We start from the raw sequence: 20,451 nt of genomic DNA on the forward strand, positions 1-20,451 counted from the left end.
CGTAAGTAACTTTTCATGATAATTTGCTCCCCTGGGAAGGGCTTGAAAAGCCAACATAAGAATTGACCAGTAAAAATACCAGGACCCTGTGATGATACAAGAACAATATGTTCCTGATGTGCAAAATGATGCTGGTTTGAGAGGACAGTAGCTTTCTTCAGCTTCACTCTTGGTATATTATCATCAGCTGAAACTTCTAGAGCAGAAGCTTGTACCTGGCTCACCATCAGCTGCACTCCTGTGGCCAGATGCCTGACAGCCATCTTGCTCTTGGGCATAGAAGTACTGTAAGAGAGTTAGGAATGTTATGAAAAGTGGATCCCTTCTTGCAATATATCTGCACTCTTTATCAACACTTTTTCTTGTGTTTTATCAAAATTAACTATGTAAATGCAATTTTTGTCAAAGATCAATACTGGCCAATTTGGGGTTTCTTATTTGTTTTTGCATGATTGTGCCTCTTACATAACAGGTTGCTGTTAATTGGACACCAATTATTGTTTTTGTGTTCATATTCCAAATAAATACTTAAAATAGGTTGAGGAATGTTTCAAATGGATTCTTAATCTGAGCTGAGTTAGCTGATTTTAGCCATAGCATCTAAAACAGCAAGAAAGTTAGTCTTGACGTTGACATTTAATGAGGGCAAAAGCAGTCAGGTTTTTCAACTCCAGTTGCTATCTATTAACTTTTACTTGAATTGTATCCATGTGGTTATTGGATGTTGACCCTGAAGTTACTTAGCCTGCATGTGCACCTGGTCAATGCAAAATACCAGAAAATAATCAAATGTCACTGAATTGTAGTTAGCAGGTAATAATTTGAGAGGATGAGGTAGAAAGACAATGTGGAAAAGGCAATTAAAAAGGTAGAGAAGGTTAGCTTTAAAAGAGTACCTTGGAGCAAATGTTTCAATAACATTTTTAATAATTACATGAACTCCCATCATGTGCAGTGTGGTCATTATTTAAGAACTAGTATAATATTTTAAATCAGTCTGCACATTATTTGAAACTATGATACTATGTGAACATCTAACTTCAGAGTTTTAAGAATATTTCGCAGAGATAGCTGTGTGCAATCAATGTAGATGTAAATGAACTTGCACTCCAAGTACATTTGTGAGAGATTTGTATTCATGGGAAGTGTATAAATTTTTTTTGAAACTGTATTGATGATTTCATGTAAATGCAGAAACGTAGTAGACATCAAAATGATGTATAATACTTTTCCCATCTAGTACTCGCTTTAGCCTCCGGACCTGAGCTTGGACAACTTACATTCCTGGGGCTGGTGGGAATGATTGATCCACCAAAGTCTGGTGTAAAGGAAGCAGTCGCCACACTGATTAATGCAGGAGTTGTCATCAAAATGGTCACTGGAGATTCACAAGAGACAGCAGTTGCCATAGGTAAATACTGGCTCAGTATCAGTAATAAAAATTACACCTGATACTTGTATTTGAAAAGATGCCCCTTAACTCAATGATTACATTTTCCTGTTTGAGAGATGTGCTGGTCAGTGACCTGACTTGGAGAGGAAAAAAAACTGAGAACAAAAGTTCATGTGGACGTGTAGTGAGAAGTAAATGATGTTCTTGATTGCCTGAAGGAAAATACAGAATTTGTTCAAGGAAAAAAAAATGAACCAGTCTGTAAATACTGCAAAGTTGCCTTTTCTGTAGTTTCTGGAAAAGAAAACTTTTCCGATTTTGGAGCACCCTTTTGGTCCTTTGCACCTAAAAATAAAAACTCCAGCTTCAACATTTAAAGTAGCACTTCGATGCAGAGACCACAGTAAATCAAATGAATGGATTCCTCTGAATTGTTTTGCCAAAGAACTGCAGCAGTGGAAATTCTGCCTTATGGCCACCAGCTTTATCGTATTTTTCAGAGATTTCAATAGGGAATTTGAAGTAAAAGTATCCAGCCTTAATGAAAGCCTTGCGATATATGGTAAGCTAACCGTAAGCTTCTGCTTACGTTCTATGATGGTGAGAACCAAATGGAAGGAATACTGTAATATCCTTTCTTGAGCAATAATACTTGCAAAAGGACTTTTAATAATATGGATGATGTGGATATAGATGCCAAGTTTCTACAAGCTGCTCTGTAACTTCAAATTCGCTTGTCCTGATTTTGGAGGAGTTCGCGTCTGGGGCCTCCTGCCACTTGTTAAACATTGTGATGAAGGCTGGCCACCAATCTGATTTTAAAGAGCTATCCAACTCCATTGTTCTTACCGGTGGCTTTTTCATAAGCACAGGAATTATATCTATTAATAGTAGAACTCTGATAATTTGCTATCCTTTTATTCAGAAATCCTGGTAGTTCAACATTAGTCTCAGCCAGTTCTGTTTCATCCACTCCCAGTAAACTCTCCAGGGTTCTGTTTCCCGCTTTTCCTCTAAACTCACAGCGGGATGGGGGTGTTGATCCCTTTCCTTGCAGTCACTTTCAACTTATCTGGTATTTTATTGTGCGACATATAAAAACAAAAGTGAATGTAAAGTGTGTTAGCATTTTAATAGGTGTAATAGCCAATAATCTGGAAAATCTGCCAGGCTGGCACTGTCAAGGTCTTGAGGGTACCAAATTATTACAGTTTTATTCTACTTGGTAATCTGTTAGAGAATGGATTTAGATAAGATATTTATTTATTAGTCACTTGTACATTGAAACACACAGTGAACCCACAGAATGTGATCCCAAAAGTTCCAATATTTCAATGGGTTTCATTTTTTTATTGAAATTGTTTACTACTGTGCATTGTAAAGGCTGAAAGCTGAAACATTCTTGACAAAAGGTGTTTTTTTTTAATGACAAAGTTTATACTACTTTTGCTTAAGTAATAGCAAATTCAAAGAAACACATGGGAAAATATTTAAGCCCTAAACAAATGAACAGCATTCCAGCTCCATCCATTGCAATCATGAAATCTTCAAGGACAACCCAATTTAGGAAAATGTTTGCAAGCTCTAGCATCACCAGTTCCAGTTCATCCACCTCCCATTGATATTTTGAGAAATCACTTAGGTACTCGCATGTATTATGTGAAATGCATTCAGATCCTTTCTACATGATATATTAAATTAAGTTGTTGGTACCAATCCAACTATTGTTTTCATTTTATTTCCAGTCACTATGTCTTTGTTTATTTTCCTCTTTACTTCAGTCTTGTATTTCCCTTTGTTCTGTTGCACAGTGGTGCAGCTAGTAGCACTGCTGCCTCAACTCCAGTGACCTGGGTTCAATCCTGACCTCCAATGCTCTCTGTGTGGAGTCTGCACATTCTTTCTGTGACCTTTTGGGTTTTCTCTGGGAACTCTAAAGACGTGTTTGGCCAGAAGATGGAGTTTATTGTACAGTAATTGCACTATATTGTATTCTCTGTATAATTTGCCCTCTCTATGAAGAGTTCTGATATTTACTCTGTCATAATGGCATCAGTATTCCACGTGAAGAGAACAGAGTGCAACCAAATATATGAATGCAGCATAATGCAATTACTGAATACACTTGTTATAATCCCATTTCAGTTAAGTTTGAAGTGCTAAGACGTGCGGTATTGTAATCATTCCAGTAGTACATAATTTTGGATGTCAGGGAAGCAATGAGTGTGGTTAGTGTTGGGATTGGAGAAATTCACGTAGGAGGGTGTATAACTGATTTTTTTTTGAATTAAGGAACCAATTAAGTTTAATAAAACAGGCAATTAGTTAAAATACTAATTCAAACAGTTGTTTAAAAAGTACTGACTGACAATTTTATGCATGGCTGGTCCACATACAAATCTGAAGCGGTTAGCGTAATGCTTTACAGCGCCAGCGACCTGGTTTCAAATCCGGCTGCTGTCTGTAAGGAGTTTGTACGTTCTCCCCGTGTCTGCATGGGTTTCCTCCAGGTGCTCCGGTTTCCTCCCACATTCCAAAGACATACGGGTTAGGAAGTTGTGGGCATGCTATGTTGGCACCGGAAGCGTGGCGACACTTGCGGGCTGCCCTCAGGACACTATGCAAAAAGATGTATTTCACTGTGTGTTTCGACGTACATGTGACTAATAAAGAAATCTTATAAAGTTATTTTTCAAAGAAGAGCTTCATTCTAAATTATTATGGACACCAAAAAGCTTTTGGTTTGTTGAATACTAAATGAAAAGAAAAGATGTTGTTGGCTTAGCTGTCTTTATTTAGTCTCGAGATAAAATACAAAATTATTTGGAATAATTTTGGGCATAGACAAATGTGCTTTTAATTGTGCATTGCTTAAACTGGAAATGTTACAAACTCAAACTTTTAACGAAAGATCTTTTATGTGTATACAGCCACCCGCTTGGGTTTATATTCCAAGGGATCCCAAACAATCTCAGGAGAAGAACTAGATTCACTGGATGTTCAACAGCTTTCACAAATAGTGCCAAAGGTACGTGACATAGTGTGGTTGAGCATTGGGATGAGACTCTCTGAGGATTCAATTACACGTTTGTTGTGGAATTACAGGTTCACAACAGGACCAGGTCTAAGTGGTGTGGTAGGTGGTTCAGATTCATAATAACTTGCCTCAGAACATTTACAGATTTGTGTGGAATCCATCCCAAGGCTGGATCTGTTAGTTTCAAACTGTTGTGTTTAGGTTGTTTGCAGTGTATGAATAAGTGGTTATACTTAAAAAGTAAAAAGTGGTGGAAGTATTCAGTAGCTCTGTCAACGTCTGTGAAGAATAAAAGAGTGAACATTTCAGATCAAAGATTCAGATCAGAACTTTCATCAAAGTGAAACACAGCATTCACAGCTGCTGTATGACCTACTGGGTTAATGTAACTCTACTGAATCATTTGGTAACTAAAGAAAATGTTTAATTTAGTTCACCCAGAATAATTACTAATACAGTAAGCAAACATTAACAGTCCATTACAGTGTGCAACAGCGATAAATAAGGGGTGCAACTGTCAGAACTGAGGACTTTGGGTTCTGTTATACAGTATTTTTCTGTTTGAGGTGCAGCATATAAAGAACTTTGATGCATGGCAAAATTTGACTGAGATCTGAAGTTACTTGTCCAAGAGATATTTGAACTTTGGCAAGTAACGCAAAATCACCTTGGAAGTAACTGGTCGTTGCTTGTGCTTTGATGGAATACAAGACGAAATGATAAAATGTGGTCTTTTTAGACAGTAAAACACAATTTTGTGATGATCCGAATTGTAGTCTTATGTAGCCTTTGTTAATTGCCACGAAGCACAGCTCTGTTTGTACATTGGATCATAGAAAGCTCTGCTGTGTTCAACTACAAGAAGTATACTTGTGTAGTTTTAAAATTATTTCACAAACCTTAATTATATTATAAATGGAACCAACTGATATACTGAATTTGTGTTCTGGCACCATGACATAGGGCCACTAAAGCTGCAGAATTGTTGCACAAACCCAACAGCTTCTCTGAAGTACTTAAGGCAGGAAATCTGACACTCTTTCTTGATCTTGTCTACCTTGACTCTAGTCTTAGACAGTGTGGTTAATTCCAAAGCAGCTTGGTTAAGCTACTCAGTTATAAAATGATTACTACCCAAGTAGGCAAACCCATTGCCACTTGTCAGGGCAGCTGGGTATGGCTAATGAATACAGTCATGTTCAAACAACATCTCGGCACAGTTCCAAACTAGTACACAGTTAACTTGTACCACTGAAGGGCTGATAAATAAGAAGTTAAAGGCGATCAATCCCTTTCATCTATTTTTTAAAAAATCATATATTCAAACAATCTGCTGGAGGATCTGAGTGGGTTGAGCAGCATCTGTGGGGGAGAGGGGTGGGAAGAGGAATTGTTGATGTTTTGGATTGAAGCCATGCATCAGGACTGAGTGGAAAGAGAAGATAGCCAGTATAAAGAGGAGAGGTGGAGTGGTGGGACAGGGGACTGAGGAGGGGTGAAGGATGACTGACAGCTTGAGCCAGATAGGGGAGGGGAGGGGAAGAGGTGGAATTGGGAGAAGGAGGCAGGTGGATGACGTATGGAGGCAGATGGAGCTGGGGAGGGGGAAGATGAAGATGGAAACATTCTAGGAGGGCAATAAGCAGGAACACAAAGGCTACCAGTGCTAAGATCTGATAAGTAAGGAAGATAATGATGGGAACCATTAGGAGAGAGGTGAAGGGCAGTTGGAACCAGAACCAGATGGGGGAGGGGGAGCCAGTGAGTGAAGTGTGTGGGTAGTTGGTAGGTGGAGCCAGCAGGGGGAGGGGAATGAAAATGGGTCATGGGGGGCTGGAGGTGGGATATGGAAAAGGGGACAAAAATGGGAGAACCAGAGGAGGATTGGGAGGGGGACAGCAGCAGGGGGAAAACACACCGGAAATGTGAGTTAGCTGAAATTGGAAAATTCAGTGTTCATGCCGTTGGGTTGTAGACTACCCAGGTGGAATATGAGGTGGTGTTCCTTTAGTTTGTGTTGGGCCTCACCCTGGCAGTGGGGAACACTGAGGATAGACAAGTTGGTGTGGCAATGGGAAGGGGAATGGAAATGGCATGCAAATGAGAGCCTCGCCACTCCTCTGTCCACCAATCACCTCGGACCCCTGTCTCACCTCTCCACTCTCAGTCCTGATACTGTATTTTGACTCGAAATGTGGACAATTCCTTCCCCTCCCTGCAACCCCCCAGCCCTCTCCCCCCCCCCCCCCCCCAACAAATGCTGCTTGACCTGCTGAGTTACTCCAGCAGACCTGCAGTCTCTTGTGTCTCCATATATATTCATATGGGTGAATTGGAGATTGGAGTGCTGGAGGGGTGAAGTTCAGTGAGTGGAAAATTCTAGCCAACTATTGATTTTATGGGAACGTGGAAAATAGTTTTGCATAAGTATTTTGTTTTGCAGCAAGGATATAGAAAAAAGTAATTGCCCTTGTATCTTGGGAAGTGACAGTCTTCTTTGCTTATGTGATATTGGATGTGCCAGAGTTCATTTTTATTTTTTTAAATGCTTTCGGTTCGATATGTATTTTCACAGGTCGCAGTATTTTACAGATCCAGCCCCAGGCACAAGCTTAAGATTATAAAGGTAACTATCACGAACAGAAAATGGTAGCTGTGAAAGTTGTTACTTTCTTCCTCTTTGGGATAGAGGCTTTCTCTTTGTTGTCTGTTCTTGGCTTATAACATAGCTCAAGTACTCTGACTGGAGGTTGTTTCATTAAATGTCTTTATATTTGTCCATTTAACCCAGCAGTTACTATTCTCAATAACATTCCAGTATATAGAATGGGCGTATGTTGGAATCCTTAAACCTTTTAAAAGAAAGTGGATTGCCAACTTTTTTTCTAAGTCAATTCATGTGCTGTTTAAGATCACTTTTTTTTGCCTTGAGCACTTTTTTTCCTAATTTGAATATTGTACAATAGTGTACCTAAACACAGTTGATCTGAAGTTAGAGGATAATTGTGAACAAGTCAAACAAGATATTTGGAGTTATGTCACAGTATTCATTGTTTTGGTACCGGAGTAATCATTCAAAGTGAATCACTGTATACTTTCTTCTTTATTCAGACTGCCTCCCTTCAACAGAGTTGTCCTTTTATGTTATTCATTTTTAAAGTAGAATATTTTAAAGTCCTACACGTGTTGCATGTTTTCAATGAGTTTTGACAAAAAGAACTGGTTCATTGGATGCAGTAAATGTACATCCAAAAAAACGAGAAAGATAGGCATTTTATAGCAATTTGTGTCCTTGGATTATCCCAAAGCATTTAACAGCCAATTAAGTATTTTTGAAGTGTAGTTACTGTAGGAAAGGTGATTGTGTCTCCGTGGGAAAGTGTCACTTTTATTTCCTCTTTTTCAAATTCTAGTCCCTCCAGAACAATGGTGCAGTGGTGGCGATGACTGGGGATGGAGTGAATGATGCTGTTGCTTTGAAGGCTGCTGATATCGGGGTAGCTATGGGGCAGACAGGAACTGATGTCTGCAAGGAAGCAGCTGACATGATCCTTGTAGATGACGACTTTAAGACAATAATGTGAGTTGTGCTTTCTATCATTCTGTCTAATCTTAATGCAGTCTGTGCTAAAAGTTTCTATTGTAAACCAAGACATTTCCTGCATGTTTCTAGTTAATTTGAGTTCTATGTCAGTTAAAGTGGAAAGATTTGTTTTATTTACAGAAATAATGATCTTTACAAACAAAAATACAAAGATCTTTATTCAAGTTGTAAATCATTTGATTATTAAGTGTGTACAGTAAAACTCCGATAATCCTGCACCCTTCGGAATTTGGATTTTCTGGATTATTGGATGTTACTTTTAATATCCCAACCTACTTTAAGTTTTTTTTAAAGGTTAAACTGATATAATAAATTTTCCAGAGCACCAGGTGAGTTTAAAGGGAGTGTGGGAAACAGAACCAAGTGAGCCAGATGGGGAACCATTGATTTACGAACCATAGATTTGTGTATTATTGTTTTACTGGGTGTGCAGAAGTATACAACTGTTTACAACTCTAACAAATGAACAAAAAAAAATTATCAGAGGGATAATTGTCACTCCCCTCTACCTTTCCCCTTCATACTTGACTATCCTCCCTCTACACTCTCAGTCCTGATGCAGACTCTCGATCCAAAATACCAACCATTCCTTTCCTTCCACAGATGCTTCCTGAAATGCTGAGTTCCTCCAGAAGTTTTGTTTTCAACAAAAAAAAATTGCCACATTATTTATGCATCTTCCCCGCTATCGACTAGACTGTGCACTGTACATTCTTGTATTAAGTTGATGTGCAGGTTAGGATCCCATTTTAAAACAAGTTTAGTGAGAGCATAATGTAAGAAATGAGGATTGAGCTGATGAAATGGCCGCTTCAGGAACATGCAGATTTTAGAGATTGCATTTCTGTTAGAACAAAGCATTTTTGGTTAACTGGTATGTCCAGTAAATGTCATTACAAACTGCCTGATGTATTTAGCCATATTTGTAAACGTAAAACTTTCTATTCCAGGTCAGCAATTGAAGAGGGTAAAGGGATTTACAACAATATCAAAAACTTTGTTAGATTCCAACTCAGCACGTAAGTGGAACATAGTCATTAAGTGTAATAATTTGTCAGTGGCAAGGAGCCAGCATACTCTAACTTTTCTTTTTGAATGTTTGTATGTGGAGAGCAGCGAAAAAAAACAACTACACGACAACTACATGTGGAACTTGTGTTACTCAAAAAACCTAATATTCACACTAAATATGCTCTTCCTTTTTCATGTATGATATTTTCCAATTACTGATGTTTGGATTCATATTTACCTGCATTGATAACTTGCATGAATCCATCAATCCTGCTAATTGTCTATATCAAAGGGGAAGACTGTGGTGAGCAGCGTGGAACAAAGGAAGCCTGGGGAGGCACAGTCAGGTGATGGATAACTAGTTAACATCAATGTGACAAAGTAGAGTTGTGCTGCCAGAGCTCTGTGAGCTGACTCTGAGCACAGAACAAGCAGATAAGGATGTTGTGGGAATGGGCATCCTGTGACATTGTGTAACGGACAGTCTGACAAATTGTAGAAGCTTGAACAGTCACCTTGATAATCACAGAAATGGTGATTAAAGTAATTATGGAGTGGTGCCAGCAGGAATTTGAAGTTTAAAAAAAAGTACAAATATATGGAAAGGAGTTGACTTATGGCCATGCAATTGACAGGCTATGTCTGGGAGATAGACAGAAATATATAACAAGGTGCTATATGGGATAACTGACAGCAATAACTCCAGAGACTAACCATTGTATAAAAATACCCTGATTTGGGGAATTCACTGCATCGAACCCCGGCCAGGTTCATCTGGAGCGGGTAATACTTGAATCCAGGTAGTGCACCTTGAACTTGTTTGAAACTATGTAGTTGCTTGAAACTAATTGTGATTAATAAAGAAATACAGTTATTGGGCAAAGTTATTGGTGTATTTATCAAGTGCTGTATTGAATTCGCAACATGTATATAAATAATTTCTTTTTCAACTTGTGGTATGTTTTGTCATAATTGAAATTCCTTCCAGTCTGATGAAAATTGCACAGGATTTTTATCCAATGTGTTTATTTTCCAGGAGTATAGCTGCTCTAACATTGATTTCTCTTGCCACATTGATGAACTTTCCCAATCCACTGAATGCAATGCAGATTTTATGGATCAACATAATTATGGATGGACCACCAGCACAGAGGTAAAACGTTTGGATTATTGATGAAATGGGACTCTACTGGCTTGACTTATTCCAAGCAGTGAAAGTCCCATGGCACCATGCATGATGAGTTGCAGGTTGAAGTGATATTGATGACATGGGCCAACAATAGTCCCTCCTGCTCCATACAGATTCCCTGCAACAGTGCTATACAAATCTCTTCTTTCACACCCTACTCCATAATTTGTGTTCATTTATTTTCAATTATTTTTGCTAGTTAAGATATTTTGTTAATCATGAGTTTTGTGTGTATATTGCTTTTTCTAACCTGTAATCTGCCCTAATATTCAATTCTATGTTGCCCACTCCATTTCTTCACTGCCCTTACCATAATTCCTCTTATAGACATTTCGCTTTTGTGCTGTTGCCTCCTTTTACTTTTTTTTAATGCAGTGTTAAATCCCTCTTTTTCAGTTATGCCTGACAGCCCAGTTTTTTTTATTCATTTGTACCGTTCTGGTTCTCAGTCTCCATCTCAGTGGATAGGCTAGTGATAAATATCCATCATGTCCCAGATTCCCTCAGCTATTTTGATTACCTTTTCTCCCATTCTGCCTCCAACAAGCTATCCATTCCATTCTTCCAGTTCCTCAGTTTGTGTCATTATTTCATCTGATGATGATACTTCCACGTTCAACTAATCATCCTTCATTATTTATGCTACCTTCAGTGAGATTCTACCATCAGATACATCTTCTCCCCTGTCAGCATTCCCTTTGTGATTCCCTGGTCTGCTCCTCCATCTCCACCAACCTCTTACTGCAACATTTTCCTTTGCAACCACAGGAGATGTAAGACCTGTCCTCTTACCTTTCCCTTCCCACACTGGCAGTCTCCAACTTACCACAATGTTTCATTCCTGAGGACTGCTTGTAACCTGAATTGTTCATGTGAGAGATAAACAAAAATACATTGTGTAGAGAGGATCACAGAAACTGCTGAGGCGGAAGAGCAAGCAGGTGTGAGAAGAATGGCTGCCAGCCTCCCTCACTCAATCAGTGAATGAGCGAATGAGTCTGCTCAGCGCTCCCAGTTCTGCTCAGGTCAACCTTGCCCCCAGTTGTTGCGGCTTGGGGGCTGGGGTGGGGAGAGAAGGCATGTGGAAGTGCCCCGTTCCCACATGGCAGAAGATGCCTGTAGCCCTGCAGCAGCTGGCAAATCCATCCCCATCCATCTCACTGGTCTCCCAAACACTCCTTCATATGTCCATAAATTGGGCATTCGTAACCCAGGAAGGACCAAACAGTCATCCAGGGTAATCCAGGGACTTAAACAGTCCTTTGAGATGAAGCAGTGATTCACTTGCACTTCCAATCTAGTGCAATCAATTGGCACTCATTCTGAGGTCTCCTTTACAGTGGAGAAACTAAAAGCTCCGTAGTCACCTCTACCCACTCCCACTCTAACCTATCTGTCTGTGACTTCCTGCACTATTGTAGCATTGCCTAATGTAAACTTGAGGAACAGCTCCTTCTGTCTGGGCACTAGATGGACTCAAAAGTGAATCGTACATCTTCAGTTCACTTGCTTTCTGGGTTTGTATCAGAATTGGTCATTTTTGCTGCAGATCATCCCTCCTGAATATTGGCTTGGTTTTACTCATTCAGCACAGCTTGATGGACCAGGCATTTCCTACAGCTTTACTTTCCATTATTGATGTTCTCACTCTAAAACTACCATCATTTCATAGCTTTTGTGTTTCTTGTGTCCAATTGCTCTCATCAACTGAATGACTCTGTCTAGAGCTTAAACCCGTGGCAACCCTGGCCTTGTCCTTTCAGGGTTCCTTTCACTCTTTCCATCCCTCCCCCAGTCTCCGCAATCTAAAATTGTTTTCTCATAGATTGAAACAGGCCTTTTGGCTTTCCATCCATACTAATCCCATTTACCACCACTTGGTTTGTAATCTTTTATGCCTGGCAATTCAAATTCTTGTCCAGATATCTTTTAAATGTTGTGAGGTGACTAGTCTCCTCCACTTTTTCAGGCAGTGCATCCACATTGCAAATACCCTCTGGCTGGAAAATTTCTTCCTCGGATCCCCTCTAATCCTCTTGCACCTTATCTTTAAACCTGTGGCCTCCGGTTTTAGATATCTCCATTATGGGGTAAAGTTTCTCTGTATCCACCCTATCTATACCCCTCTTAATTTTGTATTCTCTCTTTCCCAGTTCTGATCAAGAGTCTTTAAGCTGAAACTCGGTTTTGCTGTCCACAGATGCACCCGACCTGCTGAGTGTTCCCAGAATTTTTTGCTTTTACTAAGATGGAACAAAAAAATAGTAAAAATGTATTAAACATGAAAACAGCAAACACAAGGGAAAATCTAATTGATTTAGTGTTTTGTTTTATTGAAACTAACGTCAAGATCTAGTAATGTTGATAATATTTAAAATTTTAATAGATAACCAAAAAGTTCATCCAGATGTTCTCATCAGTTCACTACTCTACATTTAAACAATTTGTGCCTATGTGGCCAATTTTTACGTCTTAAACAGGTGGATTTTGTAGCAGTGTATTCTCTAAATTCTTCAAACTTGCAAATTGCCAACTTGTTACAGCAGTATTCTGAATTAATTTTTTGATCTTTGTGGGTAGCCTGGGAGTAGAACCTGTCGATAAAGACGTCATCAGGCAGCCACCAAGAAATGTAAAGGACAGCATTCTGACCAGAAGCCTAATTGTTAAAATTCTGGTTTCATCGCTGATTATTGTCTCTGGGACATTGTTTGTTTTCTGGAGAGAGGTAAGAAATTGCTTACCAACTTCAGTGATTTCTTCCAGATTAAACCATCTCTGGTCTTCATTACAGCATGTACAGAATACATAAAAATTATTTTTTGATTAGCTCTCTCAGTTTAAACTAATTTGTGATTATAATTATTGTTTTAAACAAAAATCAGTATTGAAATTGTGCACAATAATGTATCTGTTAGTTCAATCCATTGTGTCAATACTTTTAATTTTCAATTAAGTATCAAATGGTGTGCTCGTGCTGAGTTCTGAATTTATTATCTATATTTCCTCAGTTACAGGATAATGTAATAACTCCTCGAGACACAACAATGACCTTTACCTGCTTTGTTTTCTTTGACATGTTCAATGCATGGAGTTCCAGGTCGCAGGTAGAGTATGAAAACCTTGGAATTGGAATGGAAATCAAGGTGTATTTATGCGCTTCAGTTTCTTGGGCATCAAAGGAATATTTTTCTTTGTATTGTTTAACTGCCCTCAACCCTATTTTAAGTAATTAACCTCTGTGTTTTAATTTATTTTTTGGGATACGGGCATTGCTGACCAGCACTTATTACCCACCCTTAATTACGCTTGAAGGTGATGACGACCTTCCTTGAACAGCTTCAGTTTTTCTGGTGAAGGTCCTGTAACAAGGCTGTCAGAAGGCAGTTCCACACTTTAGATCCAAGAATGATAAAGAAATGGTGTTTATTTTTAAATTTGGATTGCAAGTGTCTTGGCAAGGGGCCACAAGGTGGCATTGCCCCACATATTCTGGTAAATGTTTAACCCCACCACCAGGATTTTGATGCTGGGGGATTTTGGCAATGGTAATACCACTGATGGCCAAGGCAGGTTGGTTAGACTCTGTGCCTGGTACATCTGTGGCATGAATAATGTATATCAAATTCAGCCTTGTGAAGTATAGAGCAAAATTCCTATTTATTAAAGCCAAGACTAATCTCTTCCCTTAGTAAGTCTGCCCACATTTGTGCTTTCTAAATGATGGAAATCTTCCCAGGGTGTTGTTAATAGGTAAAGTTATCAACAAAGATGATAGTTATATGGGGAGTACTGAGGAAAAATTACTGCATGGTTAATTCAAGTGTTCGTGCCCTGAATGTTTTTTTTTGTCATTTCTCCATCCTCAGACAAAATCTGTCTTTGAGATTGGGTTATGCAGTAATCGAATGTTCTGTTATGCTGTTCTTGGGTCCATCATGGGACAGCTGCTGGTAATTTACTTCCCTCCACTGCAGAAGGTTTTCCAGACTGAAAGCCTCAGTATACTAGGTGAGACCTTTGCTTCTGATTTGGATATACGTACCTCTTTACAGCAGGTTGTTTTGTTTTTGTTGTTTTTATGTGCTGATAGTTAAACATGCGAGCATTTAGTAGGCTTGATCATCCAAATGTATTTTTATTTGACATGTTAAGTTACTCCATTAATTGCTGAAGTGTAATTTATATGTCGCCATGTGACTAGTAAGATTGATTAGTCTTAGTGCCACTTAATATATGCATAAAGGTCTGTCTATTGATTTCAAGAGGTGAGGAGGGCTGCTAAGATTGCAAACCAGCTTCAAACTGTCACCATCCTCAACTAACCCCTATTTCTTCCATGAATTATTTTAAATCTTTTCTGGTTCTTAACTAGTTAAATAAGTCCTTCCTATATGCGTCATTTAGATCCCTTAAACTTTATAGACTTCAATCTCTCCTTAGCCTCTTCTATTCCAAAACGACTAATCATGGCAAAATCTGTGTAAATCTTGTGCAGTCTTGGCCATTTTGCAGTATGTTTACCAGAACTGAATGTGGTACACAGACTTGTGTCTCAATTAACTAACTAACTAATTTGCTGCAAGGCCTTGTCCTTGCTGTTGCTCTTTCCTCCTACCTTTGTAAAACTTAATTTTTTTAATTGTTTGAATTCTCTTTTGAAAATGTTAATTGAATTTGCTTCTGCACCCATATCAGGAAGTGTTTCACAGATCATATCAACATGCTGTTTTTAAGATAGATTTTTCCGATATCGTCTTAAATTTGTGTCCTCTAGTTATTAAACCTTCTGCCACTTGAACAGATGCTTTCATTTATGAAAATCATAATTAATAAAAAAAGCTCCATCAAATCTTGTCTTGATCTTCCCTGTTGTAAGAACTGCTCCACTGTATCCAAAGTCTCCAGCCCCTGGTACCATGAGGGAAGGTTAAGGCTCGGTTTCAGGTTCCTATCCTTATACCATCCTTTTGAAAGTGCCACTGTCATCTTCAAGTTTGTACTTTCCAATCAGACTTAATGGATTCTTGTTTGTTATATTTTGTTCAAGTAACTTTGAGTCATGGAGTAATACACCATGGAAACAGGCCCTTTGGCCCAACGTCCATGCCGACCAAGGTGCCCACCTAAGCTAGTCCCATTTACCTGTGTTTGGCCCATATCCCTCTAATCTTTTTCCTATCCATGTACATGTCCAAATGTCTTTTAGTTTTCTTTATAGTTTTTCACTAATTTGTTGTAAAACTGCGTGGTAAAATGCTATGTGAAAATATAGAATCATAGAGCTATGTAGCATGGAAAAAGACCCTTCGGCCCAACTCGTCCATTTTGACCAAGGTGCTTACCTGAGTGAGTCCCATTTGCCTGCATTTGGCTCATATCCCTCTAAACCTTTCTAATCCAAGTTATGTCTTAATGTTGTACCCATCACCATCACTCCCTCTAGCGACTCATTCTATATATCCATTGCCATCCGTGTGGGAAAACCTGCCCTTCAGGTCCCCTTTATTTCCTTTCCCTGTCACCTTAAACGTATGCACTCTCGTTTAGACTCTCCTACCCTGGAAAAAAGACTTATTTATACCTCTACAAAAGTCACCCCTCGGCCGCCTATGCTCCAAGAAAAACAGCTCCAGCCCATCGTCTCTCCTTATAGCTCAAGCTGTCCGGTCCCAGCAACATCCTTGTGAATCTTTTCTGCACCTTTTCCAGACATCCTTCCTATAGCTGGGTGACCAGAACTGCATTCTCACCAACGTATTGTACAGCTGTAAATCATGTCCCAACTCTTGTACTCAATGCTTTAACAGATGAAAGCAGACATACCAAATGCCTTCTTCACCACCTGCCTACCTATTTGCCACTTTCAGGGAAATACGTACTTGTACCCCTTGGTCTCTCTGTTCTACAACACTTTCCAGGGCCCTTCCATTTACTGTGCAAGTCCTGCCCTGATTACTACTAATGGAAAGATCCCCTCCATATCCACTCTATCCAGGCCTTTCAGTATCTGGTAGGTTTCAATGAGATCCCCCTCTCATCCTTCTGAACTCCATTGAGTGCAGGCCCAGAGATTTCAAATACTCCTCATGCGTCAAGCCTTTCATTCTTGGGTTCATTCTTGTGAACTTCCTCTGGACCTCTCCAGGGTCGGCACATCTTCCTTTAGATACAGGGCCCAAAGTCGCTCACAAAGTGCGGTCTGATGACTGCTTTATAAAGCCTCAGCAGTACATCCTTGCTTTTATGTTCTAGTCCTCTTGAAATGAATGCTAATATTGCATTTGCCCTCTTTACTACTGACTCAACCTGCAAATTAACCTTGAGGGAATCCTGAACTAGGACTCCCTTTGCACCTCCGATTTCTGAATTCTCTCCCCATTTAGAAAATAGTCTACACCTTTATTCTTACTCCCAAAGTGCATAACCCCACACTTCCCTACACTGTATTCCATCTGCCGTTTCTTTACCCACTCTCTCAACCTGTCCAAGTTCTTCTGCAGACTCCCTGCCTCTGCGACACTACCCGTCCCTCCACCTATCTTAGCATCATCTGCAAACTTGGCCACAATGCTATCAGCTCCTTCATCCAGATCATTAATGTATAAAGAGAAAAGTTGCAGTCCCAACTCTGACCCCTGCAGAACTTCACTAGCCATTCTGAAAAGGACCCCTTTATCCCCATTCTCTGACTTCTGCCAGTCAGTCAATCTTCTATCCATGCTAGTACCTTGCCTCTAACACCATGGACTCTTGCCTTGTTTAGCAGCCTCGCATGTGGCACCTTGTCAAAGGCCTTTTGAAAATCCAAGTAAATAACGGCCATTGACTCTACTTTGTCTAACCTGCTTGTTACCTCAAAGAATTCTAACAGATTTGTCAGGCAAGATCTCGCCTTAACGAAACTGTGCTGACTTCATCCTATTACTTCTAAGTTCTACAGTAAAGCATTTCATCACTTAGCCTTGGAACTGAAATATTTGTCATAATTTCACAACTTGCTGCCACTATTCTCTTTTTAGATCTCCTTTTCCTGGTGGGGCTTACTTCCTCAGTTTGCATAGTGTCTGAGATCATCAAGACTTTGGAGAGACGAAAAGAGAAAAATCCAAAACGAAGTAAATCCTTTTTAGATGTATGACGCACATTGTATCATGGAATTTTACAAGCTGGTTACGAGATACCTAATGACATCAGATTGTGTTGAAGGTTGAACTTTGAATTGACATTTAATGGCACTCATAATTTAGAAGGACTGAAAAAATATGATGAAAATAAGGACTATGAAGTATCTCTCAATCTACATCTGTTGGGATAGCACAGTGCAAACAACTTGCAGAATTTTTCCCTGCAGTGTGATTTGCTGCTTAAAATGTACATAACAGTTTCCTTTCTGTATAGGAAAGATTCTCTGCAAAGGTGTGGTGTAGAGTCTGCAGTACACTGGATAGAATGAAATCCTTTTTCCTAATTTCAATCATATTATTTATCAATAAATAGTATGTTATTTTATATGGTGGTGTGGATTTCAGTGGCATAAATTAGGTGTTCATATGCATTTGGCATTCCATTTATTCCAAAATTTAAGCCACAAGAAGTAAAATGTCTGCAGCCATTTTATTTTCTTAATATAAAATAATGTTGACAATTAACTAGCTGATGTGCTTTTGTGTTTGTTTGTGTTTTATAAACATTGGAGGTCTTGACCACTATGGAAACCATGGTTTGAAATGTAGAGGCTGTATCACAAGTGTATATATTGTATTTTAACAGAAAAAATGCAAATGTGTACAGTTCAGTGTCGAATGAAGTTTCCGTATGCTTGAGCATCTGTGATCAGAAATGATGACAGTCTGTAAAATAATACTGGCCTGCATTTTTGTTTTTTTTTAAATCCATGTATCCTGTTTTTAGTAATTGAATGCATTGATTGTGTGAACTGTGATGACAAATTATCATTATTTCTAAGACATGGCAATTGCAATGATGCTGGGAAATGTAGGTAGTGAATTTTTCTTCATGTATTTGGGTGAAGGATGCCGTTTTTAAGGCTACATCTGTGATGGAAATGTACAGTATTGGAAAAATATGGTTTGTAATTAAATGATCTTTGTAAGACTTGTTTTCCTGGCATACTTTAAAATAACCTAGCAGTGAAAGCCTAACATCAACGGATACTGAAACACAGCTAACATTAAATTACAGTAGTTTCTTCTCTGATGTGTGTGTTTGTTAAATTGACTTAACACCGATTTATTTGCTCCTGTGCCATCGACAACAGCCACAACTTTAACAGCACACTAACATGAAAATAATTGATGACGGTAGGTCAGTGGATGTCGTGTACGTGGACTTCAGTAAGGCTTTCGATGAGGTCCCTTGTGGTAGGCTGATCCAGAAGATTAAGGCACTTCGGATCCATGGAGGCTTGGTCGATTGGATTCAAAATAGGCTTGGCCATAGGAGACAGAGTAATGGTAGGGTGTTATTCTGACTGGAGAACTGGGACCAGTGGTGTTCCACAAGGATTAGTGCTAAGATTTTTGTTGTTTGTGATGCAAATAAAATGATTTGAACCAAAATGTAGGTGGGTTGATTAATAAGTTTGCAGATGACACAAATCTTTACAGAGTTGTGGATAGTGAGAAAGGTTATCAACGGCTTCAGCAGGATAGAGACCAGTTGGAAATGTAGGCAGAAAAATGGCAGATGTAGTTTAATCTGGACAAGGGTGAAGTATTACACTTAGGGAGATCATAATTAAGAGGAAAGTATACAGTTGATATACAGAGGGATTTAGGGGTGCAAGTCCACTGCTCCCTGAAAGTGGCAACACAAGTAGATAGAGTGGTAAAGAAGGTAAATAGCCTTACTTGCAGGGTGTTGAATATAAAAGTTGTGAAGTTGCAGCTGTACAAAACATTGCTTAGACTGCATTTGGAGTACTGTGTGCAATTGTGATTGATGTGTTACAGGAAGGATGTGGAGGCTTTGGAGAAGAGATAGCAATGGATTGTTTTTTATCATATGATCGACTATTAGCTACTACTAACCATCTGTGAGTGCCATGGTGTGATTCCTTTAACTGTGAAAGTATCACAGTAACATCTATTACCATTTGTATTACAAACATATTAGGAATAAAGTTTCTAAAAAATTGATGCTAACGTAAAGTCCAGATGACAAAATTTAGATATGGCTTTTCAATATGTAGTACATGTTTCCTGTTGGTGATGTAGTGTTGACTCTGTTCAGAGTTGCAATCTTTTGTGTTTTTTATTGTGCTTGCTCAACTAACCACCATTCCCACAAAGTGCTCTGAATGCTTTGATTTTTCCGTAGTAGGTGAAACTTATAATGTGAAAAAAAAATTTTAAGGTGTTAATTCAGCAAAATATTAGATTTCACAACAGCATGATTTAAGCTAACAATTTAAGCCAATTGTCTTTAATGAAGACAAAAGAGACGGCAGATACTGGAATCTGGAACAAAAAAAACACAGGACACTGGAAGCGCTCAGTGGATCAAGCAGCATCAGTGGAGGCAAAAGATGTAAGTTGACCTGAAACATCGCTTTATACCTTTTGCCTCCACATGTTGCTTGACCAGCTGAGCTCTTCCAGTATCCTGTTAATTTTCTTTAATGTTTTCATTAAGGCCTCTCTTGAAAATGTGTGCTTTGATTTCCTGTCCTTGACCAAAGCTAAGCTGAATTTAAATTTTGTCAGCTGAATAATTGCAGTGTGCCTAATTTCCCATAATGTGAGTGAACTCTAGTCATATGTAGCAATGGATTATCTCTGTTTTCTTGCTTTTTCTAACCTGCTTTTCAAGAAGCAAGTTTTAAGTTGAGATAAAATGTAATATTTCCTTATGAAAAAGAACAATATTTTCTCTGAGTGTTCATCTGTTGCAGCTTTTATTTTGTATTCTCGAAACTTTGGAAAGTATATCAATTTGCAAGGTAAAGATTGAGGCACAGTTGGGGTGGGGGGGTTGGGGTGGAGGGGGTTGTGGGGGATGGGGGGGGGGGGGGGGGTTGGGGGGGGGGGGTCGGGAAATAAGAGAATGGGGAAGGCAGTGACAGCTCAATTTTCCAAAAAGGTTTAACATTTGAAGTTGGGGTTTATTGATACTTTGAGAAATTCAGTTTAAAACATTTAATTTTTAACTCCTAGATGGCTAGTACGCAATCATTTCAATTTTTAGGAAAAGGT

General features: G+C 39.0%; 1 protein-coding gene across 2 annotated transcripts in view; it reads left to right on the plus strand.

Annotated features, from left to right (window-relative positions):
• The window catches only part of atp2c1 (ATPase secretory pathway Ca2+ transporting 1), a 92,659-nt gene extending 74,247 nt beyond the window's left edge, over positions 1-18,412 (plus strand). The window contains exons 18-27 of one of the 2 annotated variants that reach the window (XM_052015495.1): positions 1,241-1,411; positions 4,324-4,421; positions 7,006-7,056; positions 7,844-8,010; positions 8,985-9,053; positions 10,082-10,198; positions 12,815-12,962; positions 13,246-13,341; positions 14,104-14,245; positions 17,257-18,411. In XM_052015495.1, the coding sequence (XP_051871455.1) occupies positions 1,241-1,411; positions 4,324-4,421; positions 7,006-7,056; positions 7,844-8,010; positions 8,985-9,053; positions 10,082-10,198; positions 12,815-12,962; positions 13,246-13,341; positions 14,104-14,245; positions 17,257-17,375 (1,178 nt within the window). In that variant the 3' untranslated portion in view covers positions 17,376-18,411. Of the gene's footprint in view, positions 1-1,240; positions 1,412-4,323; positions 4,422-7,005; positions 7,057-7,843; positions 8,011-8,984; positions 9,054-10,081; positions 10,199-12,814; positions 12,963-13,245; positions 13,342-14,103; positions 14,246-17,256 lie in introns of both variants that reach the window. The other variant, XM_052015494.1, reaches the window with a different exon arrangement.
• The last annotated feature ends 2,039 nt before the right edge of the window (positions 18,413-20,451 follow it).

This window comes from Pristis pectinata, chromosome 5 (genome assembly GCF_009764475.1).
Source record: "Pristis pectinata isolate sPriPec2 chromosome 5, sPriPec2.1.pri, whole genome shotgun sequence".
Taxonomy (NCBI): domain Eukaryota; kingdom Metazoa; phylum Chordata; class Chondrichthyes; order Rhinopristiformes; family Pristidae; genus Pristis; species Pristis pectinata.